The sequence below is a fragment of the Lissotriton helveticus genome, chromosome 3_1 (genome assembly GCF_964261635.1).
Source record: "Lissotriton helveticus chromosome 3_1, aLisHel1.1, whole genome shotgun sequence".
Lineage (NCBI taxonomy): Eukaryota > Metazoa > Chordata > Amphibia > Caudata > Salamandridae > Lissotriton > Lissotriton helveticus.
The window spans coordinates 1,312,612,553-1,312,635,376 of record NC_136061.1 but is presented as its reverse complement, the minus strand read 5'-3'; the positions used below and the strand labels follow the sequence as shown (position 1 = coordinate 1,312,635,376).

General features: G+C 48.3%; 1 protein-coding gene across 12 annotated transcripts in view; it reads left to right on the top strand.

Annotated features, from left to right (window-relative positions):
* The window catches only part of APLP2 (amyloid beta precursor like protein 2), a 684,051-nt gene that overhangs the window by 405,175 nt on the left and 256,052 nt on the right, over window positions 1–22,824 (top strand). For all 12 annotated transcript variants that reach the window (XM_078681958.1, XM_078681961.1, XM_078681955.1 and 9 more), the window contains one exon: window positions 13,216–13,346. In XM_078681958.1, coding sequence (XP_078538084.1) covers window positions 13,216–13,346 — 131 coding nt within the window. The remainder of the gene's footprint in view (window positions 1–13,215; window positions 13,347–22,824) is intronic.

Genomic DNA, 22,824 nt, shown 5'->3' with positions numbered 1-22,824 from the left:
ACATCACTCCAGGGCAGCGGGTCGTAAGTACTAATGTCAAACCCTCCTCCCCCACCCCTCTATGCAAAACTTCGGTAACACCCTTACCTTCGGGCTTAGATGCACACCGGGATAAAACTTCCCACGCCCCGCCTTCGGGCCCGGCAAAGAAGTCAACATATAAGCCTTCAGGCCACTCTGGATCGAGCCAACCTACCGTCGGTACCAAAACCCCATCCTCGGCACCGACAACAAAAGACAAGCCAAAAGAGAAGCCATTGTCTTCATGTGCTCCGAAGCCGGGTTCCACATCGGCGCACTCGGCACCGAAATACACAGAGACTGAACCTTCGGATCTGAAAAAATCATCGGGAACAACCAGTTCCGAAAACAACTAGAAATCAACCTTCGATTCCGAGAAAAGCATTGGACCCCAAAAAACAACCAGTTCCAAAGACACCTGGCACACACACACTTCGGATCCGAAAAAATCATCGGAGACAAACAAAGAACCGGTGCCAAAGACCCCAAGCAAACCGTCGGAACCCAAGAAAGCTCCTGCTTCCAAACCTAAGGAGTATAAGACAACTCCAAAAACTGTGCCACACAAACACTCGGACCCCAAAAAATCGGCACCGAAACAACAAACTCCAGAGGACGAGCTTTTTCGACCCGATCCAACCCAAAAACCTCTGCAAATAGACCCAGAAACAGGTCATCTTAGAATTAGTCCTTCCAACAAAAGGAAAATGGACAAACCTACAACACCTCCACTTCCATTAAAGAAAAGAGGCATTGCTACTTCTCCTTTAAGTATTCCTTCTCCTCCTCCTCCTCCACAGTACATCTCTCCTATCCCATCTCCAGTCCCCTCACAATCTCCTCCACCTCCAGATGATGAGGGCACCACTGGGGATGAAGGGGATGATGAACCTCTAGGGGAACCTAGTCATCCTTGCATCCCAAATGACCGATGGGAAAATTATGGCAAACCAGATGTTCCTAATGTACCACAAGAGGATGTTCACCCATCTAGACCATCCCCTTCAGAGGACACTATAGGATACACTCAGCTTATACACAGGGCTGCACAATACCACGGGGTAAATTTTCGTACAGACCCTATAGAAGAAGACTTCCTCATGGACACTTTTGCAACATCTCAAAGGTCCACTTCCATTCTCCCAATGGTAAAAGGGGTAATCAAACACGCTCCTGAAGTCTTTAAAGACCCCGTAAGGGCTAGAGTCATTAACCCCAGGGTAGGAAAAAAGTACAAGGCAGCCCCAACTGACCCCACATACATTTAAGGCCAGCTTCCATTAGATTCCTTGGTGTCTCCAACGCCAGGAAAAGGGCTAACTCCCAAACCTCAGGCGATTCTCCACCGCTTGACAAAGAGTCAAAACTCTTGGACGCATCTGTTAAAAGAACTGCGTCACAAACAGCCAACATATGGAGAATTGCCAACACACAGGATAGGGCGCACTATGATGAACTAGAGACACTACTACCACATCTTCAAGATCAATATAAAACAAGGGCCAATGATCTCATACAGGAAGATAAACTAATAACCAATACCTCCATTTGATGTGCTCTAGATGCGGCAGACACAGCCTCCAGAGCTATTAGTACCAGTGTTCTTTTATGCAGACATGCCTGGCTAAGGATTTCAGGGTTCAAACCCGAGGTTCAGACTACCATACTGAACAACCCTTTGACCAAGAACACTTATTCAGACCTACGGTAGATTCATCTTTCTCCCAGAAGTTCCTTTAGTCACTCCTCCTATAGGGGTGCCTCTAGAGGCTTTAACACTGAGAACTGCTCCACTTCCTATAAAAGTCCCACACAGACCTCCTCTACCAGAGGTTATTACAGAGGAGGCTACAGGGGGCAATAAACAGCAAAGGCAGATGCAAAACTACCAATACTCACACTGCCTCCACCTCCAAACAATGACTTCGCGCTGCTCCCCCCGGACCATTTACCCCGGTCGGGGGAAGATTGACACAGTTCCTACCTGTCTGGAACACCATTTCCACAGACAGGTGGGTGAGCCAAATCATCCAATGCGGTTATTGCCTCAAGCTCACTTCAACTCCCCCAAACATACCACCCAAACAGTGTCCAATGTCAACAGAGCATTTAACCCCTTCGACGAACATGACGAGCTGGGCTCGTCATGAGGTAGCCTCCTGGCACGCTCATGACGAGCCCAGCTCGTCATGCAAAGTGCGCTTTCGCAAAATCCAGCGTACGGGGGGGAATCATGCCGCACGCATGCGGTTAACGCTTCTAAAACAAGAAGTGCTTGCCCTCCTGCAGAAACGTGCAATAGAGCCAGTTCCCCTGCACCATCAAAACACAGGGGTTTACTCCCTGTATTTTCTAATTCCAAAGAAAGATGGAACCCTGAGACCCATACTGGACATCAGACCATTAAACCTATACATACAATCGGACCATTTTCACATGGTCACTCTTCAACAGGTCCTTCCTCTACTCAAGCAAGGCGATTTCCTTGCCGCTTTAGATCTCAAGGACGCCTACTTCTACATTCCCATACACCCTGCCCACAGGAAATATCTTCGAATTGTAGTGGACGGTCAGCATTATCAATTCAAGGTTCTCCCATTCGGAGTTACCACAGCACCCAGAGTATTCACAAAATGTCTAGCAGTAGTAGCAGGCCACTTAACAAGACAACAAATTCACGTCTTCCCATACTTGGACAACTGGCTCATAAAAACTAAGTTGCATACCCAGTGTGTAAATCAGACACACACCACAATCCAACTACTTCACAACTTAGGGTTTACATTAAATCTCCCAAAGTCTCACCTCCAACCATCCCGCATCCAACAATATCTAGATGCCACAATAGACACCTCAAATTGCATATCCCAATCCAGCCAGGATAGCATGTATGCAGGCCCTTATAACAAAATTCCACCCGCTGCACTCATTTCCAGCTCGAGTGTTTATGCAACTAATAGAAATGATGGTCTCTTGCATATTCATAGTACCTCATGCAAGACTCCAGATACGCCCTTACAGGAAGGCTTAGCACGTCAGTGGAACCAAGCTCAAGGTCAGCTAACAGATCTGGTGTTAGTAGACTGCCGCACACATCGCTCTCTGCAGTGGTGGACACCCAAAACCTTTCCAAAGGGTGACTGTTCCTAGAGCTACTCCACATCAATCATTTGGAGCTACAAGCAATCTTTCTGGCATTAAAAGCATTCCAGAAACACATCAGGCAATGCTGTTTTAGTTCGGACGGACAACATAACAGCCATGTATTATCTACAAAAACAAGTGGGGACGCACTCTGCAGCTCTCTCAACTAGCACAGAGCATATGGGGATGGGCAATTTCTCAAAACATATTCCTTTTAGCTCAACATCTTCCAGGAATACAGAATCAGATGGCAGATCTGTTAAGTCGTAAGACACAACAGATTCACGAGTGGGAACTTCATCCACAAGTCCTTCAACCATTTTTCCAAATGTGGGGGCATCCAGAGATAGATCTCTTCGCCACACATTCAAACACAAAATGCCCAAGCTTCGCCGCCAGATATCCACACCCATTGCCCAAAGGCAATGCGATATGGATGAATTGGTCAGGCAGATTTACCTAAGATTTTCCGCCTCTCCCACTCATTCCATTAGTGGTACGCAAGCTGCAAAAAGAGTCACACTGAACCTAGTTGCTCCAACATGGGCCAGACAGCCATGGTACACAACATTGCTGGAACTATTAGTAGTCCAGCACCAAAAACGACATCTCTCCCTACAACTCTTAACACAGAACCATGGAGAGATCAGACACCCAGATCCAGCACAGCTCAACCTGGCGATCTGGCTCCTGAACTCTTAGATTTTGGTTACCTCAGTCGCCCACCTGATTGCATGAACGTCATCAAAGAAGCTAGACGTCCCACCACTAGAGCCTGCTGTGCAGCTAAGAAGAAAAGATTTGTGATATACTGTACCATTAACACAATGAATCCTCTAGATGCGTCCATTCAGCACATCATATGTTACCTGCTGCATCTTCAAAGATGTAATCTAGCATACACATCAATCAGATTACTTCTCGCTGCCATAGCAACCTACCTGCAAAACTGACAACATTTGTCATTGTTCAGGGTACCTGCCATTAAAGCATTTATGGAAGGCCTCAAAAGAATAATTCCTCCCAAGGGACCACCCTCCCCAGTGTGGAATCTAAACAACCTCCTCACTAGGTTAATGGGTCCTCCATTTGAACCTCTGCATAAATCTGAGCTACAATTTCTTACATGGAAAGTCGCTTTCCTTGTGGCTATCACATCTCTCAGAAGAGTCAGTAAGCTACAGGCACGAACTATTCAAGAACCGTTTTTACAACTCCATCATAACAAATTGGTTCTCAAAACAAATCCCAAATTCCTTCCAAAAGTTATTACTCCCTTCCATCTCAACCAATCTGTAGAGTTGCCAGTCTTCTTCTTGCAACCAGAAACAGTAGCAGAAAGAGCTCTTTATACACTAGACGTAAAAAGAGCACCACTTTACTATATTGACAGATCAAAACCTTTTTTCAAAACAGCTTTTTGTTTCCTTTTCACCACCACATAAAGACAATCCCATATCAAAATCTCGAATTGCAAGATGGATTGTCTAATGTATACAAATTTGCTATCACAAAGCAAAACGTACACTTTTGTAAAATAGGGGCTTCCATGGCATTTTTAGGAAACATTCCCTTGGATGATATCTGCACAGCAGCTACATGGTCTACACCGCACACATTCACAAAACACTATTGTGCAGATGTGCAAGCAAAACAACAAGCTAGTGTGGGCCAGGCTGTACTCAAAACATCATTTCAGACTACTGCAACAGATAGTGGTGGTCGCCGCTAAAGGGACAGTACTGCTATGCAATCTATGCATAGTGTGTGATCTGCAGCTCATATGCCTCGAACGGAAAATGCTACTTACAAGTATGCATCTGTTATTGGCATGTAGTGCTGCAGATTCACACACGCCCACCCACCTCCTCGACTACCTTTATCTGTTCCAGTATTATCTTCATTAGATAAAACATACAGGGACATCTCTTTCTGTTTCTCACAAAACTCCATAATTTCCCTTATTGGCGAAAAAACTGAAGATGGAGTCGATGCCCATGTGCACTATTGTCCAGAGGAGGAGTCACTTATCTCGTGACTTCCTAAGACTTGTTCCAAGATAATAACAAACTGCAAACATCCGGGCCCAACATCAGATGGCGATCGATGCATAGTCTGTGAATCTGCATCTCTACATGCCAAGAACAGATGCATTCTGGTAAGTAGTAATTTCCTTACCCTGCAAGCATCTGTTCGTGGCATGTAGTGATGCAGAGCCACATGCACCCATCTTCCTCCCCAGACACCAGTGGCCGTTGCAGTGATCTTTCAATCTCAATTTCCTCTTTGCATGGACATCTCTCTATACATCGCTTTGCTCCACTTTCCATCCTCACTGGCTCCTTGAGGAAAACAATCGAATAATGGAGTAATTGATCATGTGCATTACGAGCAAGAGGAGGAGTCACTATCATGATCATGTGTATTACGAGCAAGATGAGGAGTCATTATCCCTCGTTGGTACACACATATCCGGGCCCAGCACTAGATGACAGGAGTAAGCACAGAATTTGAATTCTACAGCACTATATGCCACAAACTAATGCTACCTACGTGCCGGAGTTTTATTTTTTTGTAATTCCTTGTTTGGGAAGGAGGGTTGTCTAGCCCCCCCCTCCCAGGTCTTATCTGAAACAGGAAGGGGGCTATTACGGCCCAGAGACTCCTTCCCCCGAGGACCGGTGTTTCTTTTTTTGAAATGTATTTTTGTTTTTTTAAAAGAATGCAAGGGGGGTTGCAAAGCCACCCCTCCCTGGGCTGATTTTGGCCCAGGGACCCCACGCCCTGGGACCTGCTCTTTTTTAGGGCTTGGGCCTACAGTCACACTGCGTAGCAGTGTAGGCGGAGCCCAAGAGTCCTTGTGTGAGGGTCTCCGAAAATCTACCTAACAAATTCCTGGCTGCTTGTGATTTTTCGTCCTTTTTTTTGCCAGCTGCATGGCAATTGGGCTTCGCATGCATGTGTTTTTAGAAGAGAGCACGCAATAGGCCATAGGTGTTAGAGTTGCTCCGCCTAGTGCATATTCCGTGCGGACGTGCGCACCAGAAGGGCATATGTCTTCAATTACCAGCTGTCAGGGGCCGCGTTAATTGAAGACAGATGCTGGGCGCACGTTTCTCTTTTTTTAATACATTTCACGGAGCTCTCCCTGTCAGCGCCTCTTCTGTGTGTACGCTTTCCCCATCGCGTAAGAGAGAGGGACGCTCGGGACCGCGTTATGACAGACTGGCTTTCCGCTGGACAATCTTCGTTTCCTGCTATGTAAGATTCAGACAAATGTGTTCATCTCTATGATCGCAAACATTACTTCAGCGTATTTTTGGTTTGAGCGTTTCAGCTGCCTTGGCTGTTAAATAGGTTTTGAAAGAACTGATAGAAAACCGAATATTTCAATCAGTTTGTTGATTTCATGCAGAGGCACAGAGTAGAAAAATACATTGTTTACAAGCGGTGCAGGTGCTGCTGCTATGAACACATCTGGTCTACGAGACGAAATGGCAGGTGGAAATACAATACATTTACTTTATTGGTGGTAAAGCATAGGGTTTAATACGTCCGATTTAAAGTTTGTTTGTGAATATACAGAGTCTGAGGCCCTCCTAAATGTTGTTGTGCTTTATGGGCAGCCTCGTTGAAGGTGGGAGGATTCCCTGTCTACGGATTGCAGTTCTGGGGGCGGGACGGAGGGCAGAGACTGCATTTGTCTGTGTTCAGAGATGTGCAACATGAGACCTTTAAACCTACACTCAGTGAAACAACATAGACCGCCGCCTCACCTGGCTTGTGCTGGCGAAGTTACAAATGTTCGGTTTTTAGTTTAAAAGGGTTTGTGTACTTTTCTAAGTGGACCTATGATAAGATAGATTTTGTATACTGTGAAACTGTTGAAACAATACCATATAATACAAAACAAGCGCCTGATGTGTTATGCAACCAATATCTTTTTATCCTATGCTGTGTGTCTTGGTGTTGCTGCGTTCTGTCTTTGTCAGGTCTTTTGAAGCCTGTATTTTTTGTAGGATGCTGTGTGTTTTAACTAAGCATTTAGTGTGCGGCCCGTTCGCATCTGTCTGCCTACCTGTGTGTTGTTTATAGAAGCTTATGCCTTTTGTGTTGTTAAGACTGGCATGTCTCCTGTCTCTGCAGAGGCATGTGTGGTAGGTGAAAGTATTGAACAATTTGGGAAATTGAACTTCAAAACCTTTTGTTTTGCTTGTTTTTAGAGACAGGCGCTGTATGTTTACACACTGTACCCCTAGCAGTCTGTTTTGTGTTTTTAGACAACTATTTTGTGTTTAATTCCTTCTCTCAGTATTTCCCTGGGTCTCCCGAGGCCCTTGGGCAGATTGTCCTATTTTCCCAGATTGTGATCTGTGTCCTCCGAAACCCTTTGTATTTTGTTGTTGGGTCTCGTGCATAGGACCGCTTCCGCTAGAGAGACCTGCAGAGAGGCTGGCTACGGGTTGATATTTCCCTTAACCCTTCATGGTAACGTGCAAGTTAACGAGGCTGCTGGCATCTCCACTCGGGGGTCAGTTACAAACATATGTTAATTTGTGCTCTGCTAGACGGCCACGCGTGGGACAGTATTTTTACCTGCAGCTGCCAGACGAAGAAGCTTGATTTCCAGAGGATATAAGTCTGACAGAACATTAAAAAAGCAAATATTGTCAAACTTACCTCCTCCAGGGATGATGGGCGCACATTAGTGTGTCTGTTAGGTTAATTAGTGCCGATCCTTTGTCTCGCACTTAATGGGGACAATGCAGACACAGAGGTCTTTAACCGTCTACTTGTCATTGGGGGTGGGTAGGTCTCCTAGTGTTTGGTCGTATTGTTGGCCCATCCACTCCCTACCACGTTCGCAGAATCATTAGCCTGTTGTGGGGGGCTGTTAATGATTTTACTTGGGCTCGGTGTGTTTTTTTTTCCCCCTCGGTGTATGCCTGCTGCGGTGCCTAAATCTTGCATGCAGTCAAAAGATATGTGGCCTAGCGGTGCAGTTTACTAAGATGGCTGCTTCCCCTCCAGCAGATGTCATACAGTGATATGTCATGTTCGCGTTTTGGAGTAGTGCAGCGTTCACTGACTAGTCACTTGTTTAGGGCTCGTGCAGAGTGAGTGCGAGAGCGACAGTAAGTGCAGAGTGAGTGCGAGAGCGACAGTGAGTGCAGAGTAGAGTGAGTGCGAGTGACAGTGAGTGCAGAATGAGTGCGAGAGCGACAGTGAGAGCGAGAGCGACAGTGAGTGCAGAGTGAGTGCGAGAGCGACAGTGAGTGCAGAGTGAGTGCGAGAGCGACAGTGAGTGCAGAGTGAGTGCGAGAGCGACAGTGAGTGCAGAGTGAGAGCGACAGTGAGTGCAGAGTGAGTGCGAGAGTGACAGTGAGTGCAGAGTGAGTGCGAGAGTGACTGTGAGCGAAGAGTGAGTGCAGAGTGAGTGTCAGAGTGACTGTGAGTGCAGAGTGAGTGCCAGAGTGACTGTGAGTGCAGAGTGAGTGCCAGAGTGACAGTGAGTGCCAGAGTGACAGTGAGTGCCAGAGTGACAGTGAGTGCCAGAGTGACAGTGAGTGCCAGAGTGACAGTGAGTGCCAGAGTGAGTGCGAGAGTGACTGTGAGTGCAGAGTGAGTGCCAGAGTGACTGTGAGTGCAGAGTGAGTGCAGAGTGACTGTGAGTGCGAGAGTGACTGTGAGTGCGAGAGTGACTGTGAGTGCGAGAGTGACTGTGAGTGCGAGAGTGACTGTGAGTGCGAGAGTGACTGTGAGTGCGAGAGTGACTGTGAGTGCGAGAGTGACTGTGAGTGCAGAGTGCGAGAGTGACTGTGAGTGCAGAGTGAGTGCGAGAGTGACTGTGAGTGCAGAGTGAGTGCGAGAGTGACTGTGAGTGCAGAGTGAGAGTGAGTGCAGAGAGAGCAGGGTATGCTTGTGCGCTTACACGGTGCACTGACACACAGGAGCTAAAACAAAGAACAGCTGAACGCATGTCTTGGGAGCTTCATGGAGGCAGCCGGCCCTCTGTGAGGGGAGCAGCAAGGAGGGGACGCCCCAACCAATCAAACGCAACTACTCACAACCTACTGTATGATTACAACACAGGCCAAAGGGCAGAGATAGGTCTTTTCGCATTACGTAGGGTGAGCAGTGTGTGAACGTGCATGGTGAACAGTGTGTGAGCGTGCAGGCTGAGCAGTGTGTGAGCATGCAGGGTGAACAGTGTGTGAGCATGCAGGGTGAACAGTGTGTGAGCATGCAGGGTGAACAGTGTGTGAGCATGCAGGGTGAGCAGTGTGTGAGTGTGCAGGGTTAACAGTGTGTGAGTGTGTAGGGTGAGCATTGTGAGTGTGTAGGGTGAGCATTGTGAGTGTGTAGGGTGAGCAGTGTGTAGTGTGTGTGTGTGTGTGTGTGTGTGTGTGTGTGTGTGTGTAGAGTGAGCAGTGTGTGTGTGCAGGGTGAACAGTGTGTGTGTGTGTAGAGTGAGCAGGGTGTGTGTGCAGGGTGAGCAGTGTGTGAGTGTGCATGGTTGAACAGTGTTTGCAGGGTGAACAGTGTGTGAGCATGCAGGGTGAACCGTGTGTGAGCATGCAGGGTGAACAGTGTGAGTATGCAGGGTGAGCAGTGTGTTAGCGTGCAGGGTTAACAGTGTGTGAGTGTGTAGGGTGAGCATTGTGAGTGTGTAGGGTGAGCAGTGTGTGTGTGTGTGTGTGTGTGTGTGTAGAGTGAGCAGTGTGTGTGTGCAGGGTGAGCAGTGTGTGAGTGTGCAGGATGAACAGTGTTTGCAGGGTGAGCAGTGTGTGAGTGTGCAGGGTGAGCAGTGTGTGAGTGTGCAGGGTGAACATTGGGTGAGTGTGTAGGGTGAACAGTGTGTGAGTGTGCAGGGTACGAAAACTCGAAGTAAGTCCACCACACACACACACATAAGACCCCACGCATAAGACCCCACGCATAAGACCCCACGCATAAGACCCCACGCATAAGACCCCACGCATAAGACCCCACGCATAAGACCCCACGCATAAGACCCCACGCATAAGACCCCACGCATAAGACCCCACGCATAAGACCCCACGCATAAGACCCCACACTCACCACCACCACACGCTCACCACCACCACACGCTCACCACCACCACACGCTCACCACCACCACACGCTCACCACCACCACACGCTCACCACCACCACACACTCACCACCACCACACACTCACCACCACCACACACTCACCACCACCACACACTCACCACCACCACACACTCAGTGCAAACTTACACACACTCACCACCACACACGCAACCACACACGCAACCACACACGCAAGCACACACGCAAGCACACACGCAAGCACACACGCAACCACACACGCAACCACACACAACCACACTGTCAGTGCAAACTTTCACCAGACACAGACACCATAAGTCATCTGTGCAGGCTTCCACCAGGCACACACACCTCCAGCCGGCAGTGCACGCTTCCACCAGGCACACACACCACCAGCGATCAGTGCACACATCAATTGTTAACGCATCCACAATTAACTATTGTAGCAATCGCAGTATGGTGCACTTTACTTTTAAACATATTCATCTAAAGCGCAGCATGCCACTATTGCTACAATTCCAATCCAACTCGCATAATTCCACTACACACCACATGCATACACTCCATAACGCATGGCTAAAAGACATTGCCATTTACAATGCCATTAGCTCAAACTCAAATAAATCCGAGACCTATTGCATTTCCAATGCTTGTTTAATTTTTTGTTTGTTTTATCACACAAGACAAGGGCCCCATCCAGTGCGGATATATATGTACATATATATCGCACGGTCCCCCTCCCCAGGCCGGTTTCGGTCCCAGGGACCCCCTTCCCCCGGGGCACGCCTTTTTAAAAAAAATATATTTTCTTTCAAGGGAAGGGGGCTGAGCGCCCCCTTTTCAGGCCATTTTTGGCACCAGGGATCTCTTTTCCCGGGGCCTCTTTTTTGTGGACCGTGGGGAGCCTGAAGGCCTGTGTGGTCCCTGCCAACTTTCCGCCTCTTGTAGGAGCCAGCATTGCTTTTACACACAGGGAGCTGTTGACATGCAGATCCCTGAATATAAAAGCAAAGTGTGTTCCTCTTTGACCAAGCAAGAGCAAAATGCTGTCACTTGCTCAAAGCGGAGCTCTGTTTGCTATGGCATGGCTCGAGCATAGCAAACTGCAATGTCCTGGAAGTGGGCACCCTGGGACATTGCTGGTGCCGGCCCTGGACGGTGGCTGTCCCCAGGGCCATTATTTGTTCCTAGAGCCCGTCCTTTCTTTTCGACGTGGAGGTGGTGGTCCGCAAAGGACCCCCTTCATTATTTTATTATATTTGCCTGGGGAGGTGGCAGTCCCCAGGTCTGCGGGAGGGGATGGCCGGGCCGACGGCGCATGGGGCCCCTGCAATTTTTAAAATCATTTGCCCCATCAAGAAAGCGGTCCCCTGGGCTGCATGTGGTCCGTGAGGCCTCCACATTGAATTTTATTAAAACCCTGAGGTGACTTAGACTGCGCAGCCCCACGCCGCACTATGTTCAAGTAAAGCCCTGGGGAGGAGGCGGTGCCCTGGCTAGCAGTCGGTTTGTGTGCCCCCCACACTCCTTTGTAATATAGACCCGGGGAGGTGATGGTCCCTGGGGCTACTATAAGCTCCTGGAGGTGGGCCAGTTAGCCCCTCTCCTTTTTCAGACCCCGTTGCCCTCGGGAACTGGCCCATCTGTGGGCTAAGTAAACAGAAAGCGGGAGACCCCACTTAAAAAAAATATTCTCGGACCTGCCGACTGGTTTACCAAGATTTTTTTCTTCTTCATACTTTTGAGTCATGACGGGGTTTCTGGGAGACCCCTACACCAAATCTAGGGGCTCAAAGTGTCCCTACCCTAACCCCTGTTCTTTTTTTTTTTTAATTCTTTTTTTGTGGGATTCCCAAGATGGCTGCTAACACTCCCTGGCTGAAGTATTGGCAGGCGATCAATTTTTAGTAGGATTAGTGATTCCACTGCAAGGACTTGCACCCCCAGATATCTACATTTTTTTAAGTTAGATATCTAAAAAAATACTGAACGGAGTTACACCAAATCACAAAAAGCACACTTTCTTGACCAACAGCTAGCTGTCTGACAAATTTGGTGTACTTCCGTTCAGCAGTTTGGGCTGTAGTAGTGTTCAAAAAATGCTAAATCCCTATAGACATAACATGGGTGAAAAGCATTTTGCCCTCCCCTTTCTTTTGGGCGCCCGCTTGACGGATCACCGCGCAATTTTAAAAACAGCAGCTGAACCAAAAAGAGAAAGTTTTGAGAACATGTTGTCGATTCGTCAAGCGGTGCCAAAGTTGTTGGCAAAACTTTAAATGGTTTTCCTATGAAAACTTTGGTTCCAACTATAACTACCTACTGGCGACCGCCATTAGGTAACATATATGTTTATATATCCTACTGGCTATAGGTAGTTATAGTTAGGACCAAAGTTTCCATACGAAAAGCGTTTTTTGTTTTGGGTGTGTGAGTGACTGTATGGGTGTGGGAGTGAGTCTGTGGATGATGTCATCAGTGATTTAATCCGTGATGTCACTGACCATGTCATGAGTGATTCAGCATGCGAGGTCATAGGCATCGCATTGCTGGTGCGTAAGTTCTAGTTAGCTCAGGTAACCATAACTGCTGAATTTCCATGGATTTGTACATTTGAAACCTGAGCCTAAATATAACGTCCCTAACCTTTGTTTTTTAGAGAGAGGGAGAGAGACTGACTATATCTCAGAGAAGCTCTAGAACATTCTACTTATTGGAGTGAATAAAAACCCATAAAACTCCAGTTCTATTGATTTGAGGAATGGGAAATGAAGCGCACACTATGTTCCTCTTGTTTGTTGGCACCATGGAAATCTTTCTACTTTAGTTCAGTCTTGGTGACTGGGTTTTTCTTTTAATGTTTAAATCCTCAATCATCTGACAAAGCAATTGGATGTCAGTTCACCAACTGGGTTTCATGTGAAGTTTATTCAGCATTATATTCTCTCTTCCAGTTCTCCCAACACCGCAGCCCACAGACGATGTGGAAGTCTACTTTGAGACCCCCGCTGACGATAGCGAGCATGCACGCTTCCAAAAGGCCAAGGAGCAGCTGGAGTTCAGAAACCACAACCGCATGGACCGGGTGAGCCTTTCCTTGTAACCGTGTGGGAGGGTTCCATTTTGCAAGATTAACGAGGTTACACAGGTATGACGGTGTCGATGCCGGGCAGGGTTTTTAGTGAGAATCAGAAGAAAAGGCTTCATAACAAGTTGTATTAAATGGCAGCATCTTGCTTACTGTGAGCTCCATTCGTTTCTTACTTGGCTTTATTATACAATAGCGATAGCCACTGTGTAGTTATGGTTCATAAATGTTTCCATTGATAATGCATTTTGATTTGCCCATTACTTGTGACCCAGGGAATGGATTTACACGAAACATGGCAGTCTACTTAATTGGTCAGCTACGTTTTAGCATGCCAACTTTTGTGAAAAACAGTCCAAGAGTTTTTTTTTTTAAAAGGTGGTGGTTGACAAAACACATAATTTTGGATTCTCATTTTAGCTCTGGTAGGAAATTGTGCTCACATCTACAGTCCCAACAGATAAACTGATTTAACCCAAATTTGGCATGAAAGTAGGACTTAACTCACAAGACAATACTTTTTCTAGATTGGTGTAACTTTGTTTAACCCCTTCAGCGCTAATGACAAAGCCAGCTCGTCATGGGCGTTAACTGCGCTACGCGGATGACGAGCTGGATTTGTCATAAACAAGCCATTTTTAAAATTTCAGCGCACAGCGTGAAAACGCGGTAGCGAGGTAGGGGTTAATAGTTTTTGAGCTTTAAGTGTGTAAAAATAGTTCTGAAGTGGTCTTTAAAGGGGTAACTATTTTGAATCTCTCTGCTGTTTTAAATCGCAAGTCATGACTAGCAAAACCTGTCAATCACACTTTAAATGTTTAGAAAGTGCCATCTTGAAATGCACCACAATGGCTTTCATGGGTAACAAAGCACTTGCAGGCATTTGTAAAGTTGTTGTGTGGAATTTATGCCTGACAAGAAGCACAAGTCCGTCGAACCGTTCTTAAAACTTTATTCCAATCATATGCCTTATCTGCTAGTAATATATATCCAATAACAACTGTGCGCTGTAGACTTATTACACAAATATTTGCTAAATAGGCAGATGGGGTTACGATTCACACTTACGAACATGACTCATACTTTTAGTGATGGCTGCCAACTACTGGAGAGTGGTGGGCCGGGCAAATGAGTGGGTGCATGCACGCGTAAGTACATTCACTAGATTGCCGACATGCATTACATTTTTGTTTTAAAGTTTTTATTTATTTATAAAGTTTTATATAGCGCGAACAAGATCCAGAGGGATGACAGAGCGCTTTACAATATGATGGGAGGAAGGAACTAAAGCAATATCTATAACAATATCCATAAGAAAGAAAATACAGTGCAAAATACAACTAGGAGGGTAATACAATAAAACAGGTGTAGGCGGGCAGCAAGGGTGAAACACAGTGTACAAGGGGGAGCTGTATCAAAAGTAAGAACAAAGTTAGCAGGTGCAATGTCAACGGCCCGTGAGTCTAACCCTATTAGGTTATGAATTTGTTCATTAGGAATCTTTTGGCTTCCACTTTGAATGCCGTCATTGAGGAGATTCTGCGAACTTCCGGTGGGAGAGAGTTCCAAATCTTAGGGGCAGCTCAGCAGAAAGCTTGGTGACAACTTCTCTTTTTCTTAAGGATGAGTAGTTTCAGGAGGAGGTTAGAGGCGCTTCTTAAAGCTCTTATGCCACAGGATAGTTTAAGTTTTTGGCAAGGTACGTAGGAGTATTAAGGTAAAGGGCTTTGTGTGTAAGAACAGCAATCTTTAATTGAATTTGTGCTTCGAAGGGCAACCAATTGAGGGATTTTAGGACTGGGGATAGATCATCTTTTCGCTTGGTATCAGTAACCAGTCTAGCAGCCGAGTTAAGTGCAGCCCTTGGTGGAGCCAGAGAGTATTTGGGAAGGCCACAGAGGGTAGCACTGCCGTAATCTAACCTCGGCAAGACAAAGTTAAAATATTTAACTTGAAATGGTAATGTAATGCATATCTGCGATTTAGTGAACATTAGAACATTGTAGCTAAATACATTTAAAAAATATATAAAATAGTCACTAACCTTGCTGCACATCCCTGCTCCAGTCCTGATGTTCTTCTCTTCTCCAGTCCGGGCCCCAGCCAAGTCCCCTAACCAATCCTAGTGCTGCTCCTATGCTGTTAAACAGCTGAAGAGAAGTACCAGGATTGAATGGAGCAGGCTTTCACAGTTGCCCTAAGGCACTGGAGGCCTGTGCTTTCTCTCAAGCTGGGTTAGAGAGGTTTAAAGTGCTTACGTTTACTGGCTTTTGCAAGACAGCTGGCTAAAGTGACAGGCGCACTTTAAACTTATGCCCCCAGCTCACCACTTCTCCCTGCTGCTGTCACTCAGCAGCAATGGCCCGGCCCCGTCCTGGCACTTGGCTCGGGACGTGGTTAGTTACAAATAAAATGGTAATAAATTAACTTTATTACCATTTTTTTTTATCTCTGGGGCATTTTCTTGGGGCATTTTAATTAATGGAGCAACACTTCACCACCCTAATGGAGGAGCCTCTCCTGCATGCTTCACAAATAATAAACATCATTCAGAAATATAAAGGTCAACCATTGTAATTGAGTACATAATACAATTTATACTCAAAAATGTTAGTCATCAAGGAAAGAATAAAAGTGCTTGAACTTTGAAAGTGCAAGGTGAATAGCAAAGTGACAAATGCATAAAAAAGGGCAAAGACGCATGACTCCCGGCTCTGAAGATACTTTGCAGAAGGTAGGTCAATCGAAGTCTATAGTGCGCCTTGTAGTCAATGGAATGGCACAATGGCAATGATTGGCTTAAAAGGTACAAGAAAAAAGTAAGTTAAAAAAAGGGACTTAAGTAGTAAGTAAAATTGGAATTGCACAGAGGTCCGCTTGAGGAACCTAGGATAATTCTGTAAGAGAAAATAACAATCAATGTTGGAGCGAATGGAGGTGGAGGGAGAATGAGGAGGAAAGAGGGGTGAGTCTTACCTTGAAGGGTGCTGTAGGCTCCTGATAGGTTAAAGAAACCAATAGGGCTCATCAGGAATAATGAAAAAAGTTATTGTATTTTGGGAGAGTTAAGCTTAAAATTAAAGTGCATCGAGTTAAAGCTTACCTACCTTACAAGATGGAGTCAGCAGATATCCGCTTCCCCAGATATAAGGTCATAAATGAAAAAATACAAATAAATCCGGGCTACTCGATGCTCAATTGTGTATCTGGCCAGGAGGGCTGGTGATTTGGGTAGGAGCTAGTTCGCAAATATATTGCAGTGCCAGGGCTTCAGTGAATCAAAATCTTCCAAAGTAGGTAACGTGGTGGCGCATGTTAAACTTCTGTGTGAATTAATCCTAAAAGTGACCACAAGCACCCATCGTGCTCATGGAGAGAAGCTTACATTCAGGATTCACAGAAAGACTAGAACGGGATCCCATTCAACAGCGTGTATGTGACGAGATCGCATAATGCCATTCCGAATATTTATCCGGTATGAGGAAGGGATACAAAACAACCATGGATGGGATTTCAAGAGTATCCAGAGATAGCCCTGCATACCTATAATAGCAGGCAGGATTGGCTTATAGTTATGTCTCTTCTTACGCAATCCACTGTAACAATGTAAGAACAACGCGAGAGACATGGTCCAATGATAGACAGTAGTAAATAAAATAAATGTAAATGACCATTACATATGTTCACAAGTTTAAATCTAATAATACTGGTAGGATAAAATGGAATGAAGTAACAAACATAAATGGGTACTGTGTAATGCTCAATTTGATGTGTTTTCCTGCAGAGGAATAAATGTCCCTTCCAGCACTCGCAAAAATGTTGACTATTTAATTTTTTTGCCTCTTTTAATGTAATAGACAAGCTTTTCTTCAAAATCCACATAGATAGAAAGGTAAACAACCTTTACAACGAAACTTTTACAACGCACTACCATTACAACGCGGTCATTACAACGCAAACTATTACAACGCATTGCGCTGGGGGATGCTCTAGGATAGGGAATAGGTTAATTTACTATCCAATAATCTTCCCTAATGTCCACGGGGACTGGAGTTGGAATAGTAAATTAAACTATTCACTATCCAACACCCAAAAGCACTATGCGTTGTAATGGATTGCGATGTAAAATCCGCGTTGTAAAGACAGGCGTTGTAATAGCCTGCTTTGTAACGTCATACATCCAGATAGAAACGTAGAGGAGCTTGTTTAAACAATCCTTTTATTCATGTCATTGGTGTAAGCTTCATCAATATAATAGTGTTCAGAGATCACACTATACATCAATCATTGGTCTTCAATTATCCAATAATACAGAACACCCGATGCATTTCATGACTTGACCTTCATCACGGGTTGGGTCCTCCCAGCGGGTGAAAAAAGTCCCAAATTGTGGCAGTGAACACCCTGATCTCCCTGCCTTAAAGATGAAAACTTAAACGTTATAAGTCAATACATTAGATCTTGATGTGAAGTAATGATGATAGAGCTGTGCATACCTATGATCGCTTAGCCCTCTAGAGGCCTTAGTCGGCTTGCATTCATACCTATAGATATGCCTTCAACTGTAAAGGTCCAATGCAAGTCGAGGTAGTGTAACTGTGGTGTGGTAATCTAAGGATACCGCTCTATATCGGTAAGAGGGCAGACTCTGCCCAAGTATGCTTTAAGGAAATCCGAGCGACCTCTCTGCAGCTTTCAGCTCAGTCTCTCACCACACACTCATCAATAAACTATGCCTGTAGGACGCTGGCTCTTTTTATGGTATGCCACTAGGTGGTTATAACATGCACAGAGTCCAGGGGTTCTCCAAAGGTTTACAGGCCTCAATGTAAAACCTAAAGCGCTGTATTAGTGGTAGTGTGGGCGAGCAGCCTTCGGCCTAACACAGAGGAATGTAAGACATTTATTGCACAATATTAATCAATAATAGACAGATGACTCAAAAAGGAGATCCACACCAGTTTTATAAAAATAAGCTGTGGTTGTATTTTATTTTGAGACTAAGATTTTCGCAATAAGGTAAGTACGTTTTTAACAAAAAATTCTGTTCGAGGCATATGAGCTGCAGATTACACACTGTGCATAGATCCCCACCTAGTGTTTGGCCCGGATGTTTGCAATTTGTTTTTGTCCTGAAAAGTTCTTTGGAAGTCACAAGATAGGTGACTCCTCCTTTGGACCACATTCCGCATGGGCATCGGCTCCATCCTCAGATAAGTTTTTTCCGTCATTGGGCTCGGATGTGTTTCCTGCGCTCCGGGTTGGAACCGAATTTCCTTCGACGCGCAATCCTCACCCAGTTCGACGGTATTGTTACGATCGCGGTCCCCATCGGCGCGACTCTTCACGATTTCGAAGTCTTCGATTCCAGTCGTCGACAAATGACTTCGGGCCTACCTAGGCCTTACTCTCTGGCTCATGGAAAGGACGCCATTTAAGAAGTGTCCTCAATGTGGGTCGAAGTTTCCCAACACCGATTTACATGAGGTGTGCAACCTTTGCCTCTCCCCAGAGCACGAGGCCAAAGACTGTTCCGCTTGTGCCTCCTTCCGCTCCAAGAAGACGATTCGGGACCGGCGAGTTCGAAGAACCATGGCTCGCTTGTCAGCTTCGATTCCGGACAATATCTTTCAAGAGGGCGTTGACGTGCCAGAACAGCAGCGGGCCGAAAAAAGTGCCAGCTCCTCTGATGCTGAAGACTCAGACATCAAGGACATCACTCCAGCTCAGCGGGTCGTAAGTAAGAACGTCGACCCGACCCTTCCTCGACACCCTCCAAAAAGTCTTCGGTCACACCCTAGCCTTCAGGCCCGGGTCCACACCGAGACTGCTTCCCACGCCCCGCCTTCGGGCCCGGCAAAGAAGCCTACTAAGCCTTCAAGAGGCTCGGGCTCGAGTCAGCCTTTTCCCGGTGTCGATACCATACCGACATGAAAAAAGAAGCCATCTTCCTCATCCACGCTGACCGCTTCAACACTCAAGCACTCGGCGCTGAAGACTAGCACCGGCTTATCGACGTCAAAAACGCACTCGGAGTCGAGTAAAAAACTGCCTACGGGTCATGACTCCCATGCTTCGGAGCCGAAAAAACTTCCGGAACCGAAAAAACACGTTCCGGTTAAGGACATTTCTAAAGGTCACAATTCTAAGCCAAAAGACCCTAAACCAGCTACCGAGTCGGTGCCGAAAAAATCTCGGGGACAGAGAACTTCGACACCGAAGGATCCGAAAAAATCTCGGGAACAGAGAACTTCGACACCGAAGGATCTACCCTCCACAGACGAGCTTCTTACACCAGATCCTACTCAAAAGACTCTTGTAAAGGATCCGAAGACTGGCCAATTGACTCTTAGTTCCAAGAAGAGATCACTAGAGGCGCCTGCACCACCTCCTCCTCCTCCTCCTCCAAAGAAGAGACAGTGCAACCTCTCCATTAAGGGTCCCTTCTCCACCACCTCCCCATACTCTTCCTCATCCTCCACCACATCATTCTCCTACACCATCCCCTAATCCAGATGATGATGTAGATACAGACTCTGATGAAACAGGTGGGGGTGCACATGACCCAGTAGGGACCAATAGTCCCCCTCAATCACCTAATCCTTGGGATGATTATACCACCCCTGATGTGCCTTACATTCCTCAAGATAATGTATATCCCTCCAGGCCTTCTCCCCCAGAGGACACTATGGGTTTTAACCTACTAGTACATAGGGCTGCCCAATACCATGGGGTCGACTTGCACACAGACACTGTGGAGGAAGATTTCTTATTGGACACTTTTGACACCACAAAGGTCCACTTCCATTTTGCCAATGCTTAAGGGGGTCATTAAGCATTCAACAGAGGTATTTAAATATCCTATCTGAAAGAAACAGGTTAGTATTAGATTCCTTACCTTAGAATATCCCCAGGCGTCAGTCTGGATCCGGAAACTTTTGCGTAGCAGTACCCCTGCGCGTCGGTAGGCGTCGTCTGCAGGCGTCCCCTGCGGCTCCGCGTCGTCGGCGTCGTGCGCCGTGATGACGTCGCTGGAGTATATAGACGCCGCCTCCGCGCGCTGACGTCAGTTCTTCTTTTTTCCGCGCCAGTTAGCGCAGATCCGAAGAGCAGTACTCCGGTCTTTTGACCAAGTTTTTTGTTAACTGATTGATCTTTACGGTGCCGGTAGGATGCCCGGTTTCAAGAGTTGTGACGAGTGCGACCGCCTGATGTCGGTCACCGACCACCATCGACTCTGCCTCCGGTGTCTGGGCGCGGACCACGACGTGGAGTCCTGCGTCGACTGTCGGGCCTTGACTGGAAAAGCTAGGCGGGAGCGGTCCCGCAAGCTTCTCGAGCTCCGGGTGTCGGCCCCGCGTCGAGAGCGGTCCCGGTCCGGTCGGAGGTCGAGGGAGCGGTCGAGGGAACGATCGCGGAGCCGCCATGGGCGCTCCGGGAGTCGCCACCATTCCTCCGGCTCGTCAGGTAAGCACAAGAAGTCGGGGCGTCGCCATCGCACCCCCGACTCCCCCCGACGCCCGCGTGCTGCGGCCGGGGGCTCGGGTGACCCCACCCCCGCGGTCCCGCATGGGTCGCCGACGCCGTCTACCCCACACCTGTCGGTCCCTGGGGAAGGCGCGTCGCGTGAGGAGATCGAGGCCTTCCTCATTGCTATGAGGGCGAGGTCTTCTCCGGCGGGGCCTTCGGCGCCTGCGGGCCCGTCGGTCCCGTCTGGGGGCCCGAGCGGTTCGGGTGCTCCTGCCCCGGCGCCGCCGGTGGCTCCGGCCCCGGCGCCGCTGGTTCCCTCTGGTTCGTCGCCGGCTGGTCTCCCGGCCTCTCCGGCGTCGGTTCCTGTGGGCCAACCCGTGGTACCGCCCCCGCGTGGTGCAGCGACTCCGCCGTCGGCTCCGGCCGGCGTCGGGTCCCCGGCACCGACGCCGCGCGGCGCCACCCCCCTTTCCTCCCCGACTCGGAGCCGGACCGGCGTCGGCCGACGCCGGACCCGACGCCGATGGGGCCCGTTGACCCCGATGTCTATATCGTCGACCCAGAATATGGGTATGACGAGGAGGAGTATGGAGAGGGTTGGGAGGGGTCTGAGGACCCTCTATCCCGTGCCTGCCAGTACGATGTGGACTGGGTAGGTGATCTGGGTGATGCCAGTGGCCTGGACGAGTCGCCCAACCCTGGGTTTGTCTCTCCGTCCCCTGTGGCGTCCGAGGCGGGTGCTGCCTATTCGGTGGTCCTGATGAGGGCTGCCAAGGCCTTACACCTTGAGCTCCCCGTCGCGAAGGTCAAACCGAATATTCTGACGGAAGTTTTTAAACCGCAGTCATGCCCCCAGGAGCCTCTGCTGCCGTTTAATGAGGCCCTGACGGATGTCCTTCTGGGCACCTGGTCCAGGCCCGCTTCTGGTGCGCCGGTTGACCGGAACGTTGCCAGGCGTCACCGTCCCTGCTCGGACGACCCTGCCTTCCTGTCCACCCATCCCTCCCCGGAGAGTCTGGTGATCCAGGCCTCCACTTCACAGTCCGCATTTCCGTCGGCTCCGCCCGACCGGGAATCAAAGAGGTACGACCAATTTGGGAAAAAAAGTGTTTTCCTCTTTGAGCGCTGGACTGCGGTCTTGTAACACCGCGTGCCTCTTGGGCCGCTACACCCACTCCCTGTGGGATACGGTCGAGGAGTGTTTGCCGCAATGCCCCCAGGAAGTGCGGGACAAGCTCACCCGGGCCTTGGTTGAAGGCCGGGATGCGGCGCGGTACTCGATCCGTTGTGGTCTGGACACCACGGACTCACTGGGACGGGCCATGTCCACTACGGTGGCGATTCGTCGCCATGCCTGGCTGAGATCTGCCAACTTCTCACCAGACGTCCAAAATACACTTATGGACATGCCATTTGATGGCAGTCGCCTATTTGGTGACAAAGCGGACCACGCGCTGGAGCGCTTCAAGGACTCCAGGGTCACGGCCAAGTCCTTGGGTCTCTCGACCCAGCGCCAGCAGACGGGTTCGTTTCGGCCCTTTCGTGGCCAAGGGAGGGGAGGTCCCACACGTGCTGCCAGCCACGCGGCGCAGAGCGCTCCCCAGCGCGGTGGCGCCCGTGGTTTCCGCCGTGGTGGCGGTAGAGGCCAGCGTCGTGGTCAGTCCACGCCTCCCTCCGCTGCGGCATCCAAGCCTTCCTAGTCCGAGCTTTCGGGCTCACGTGACGCCAGTGGGTGGCAGGGTTCGCCATCACCACTCCCGCTGGCGCGCGATAACATCGGACAGGTGGGTGCTGCAGCTTGTCCGAAGGGGCTATGCCCTCCCCTTCGAGTCCACTCCTCCAGCCATGCCACCGCAGAACCACCGTGTGTCGGGGGACCACTTGACACTTCTGCAGGAGGAAGTTACGGCCCTCTTGGCCAAGGGGGCCATCGAGCGCGTTCCTGGGCCAGAAGTAGGGTGTGGTTGCTACTCCCACTACTTTCTGGTACCCAAGAAGGACAAGG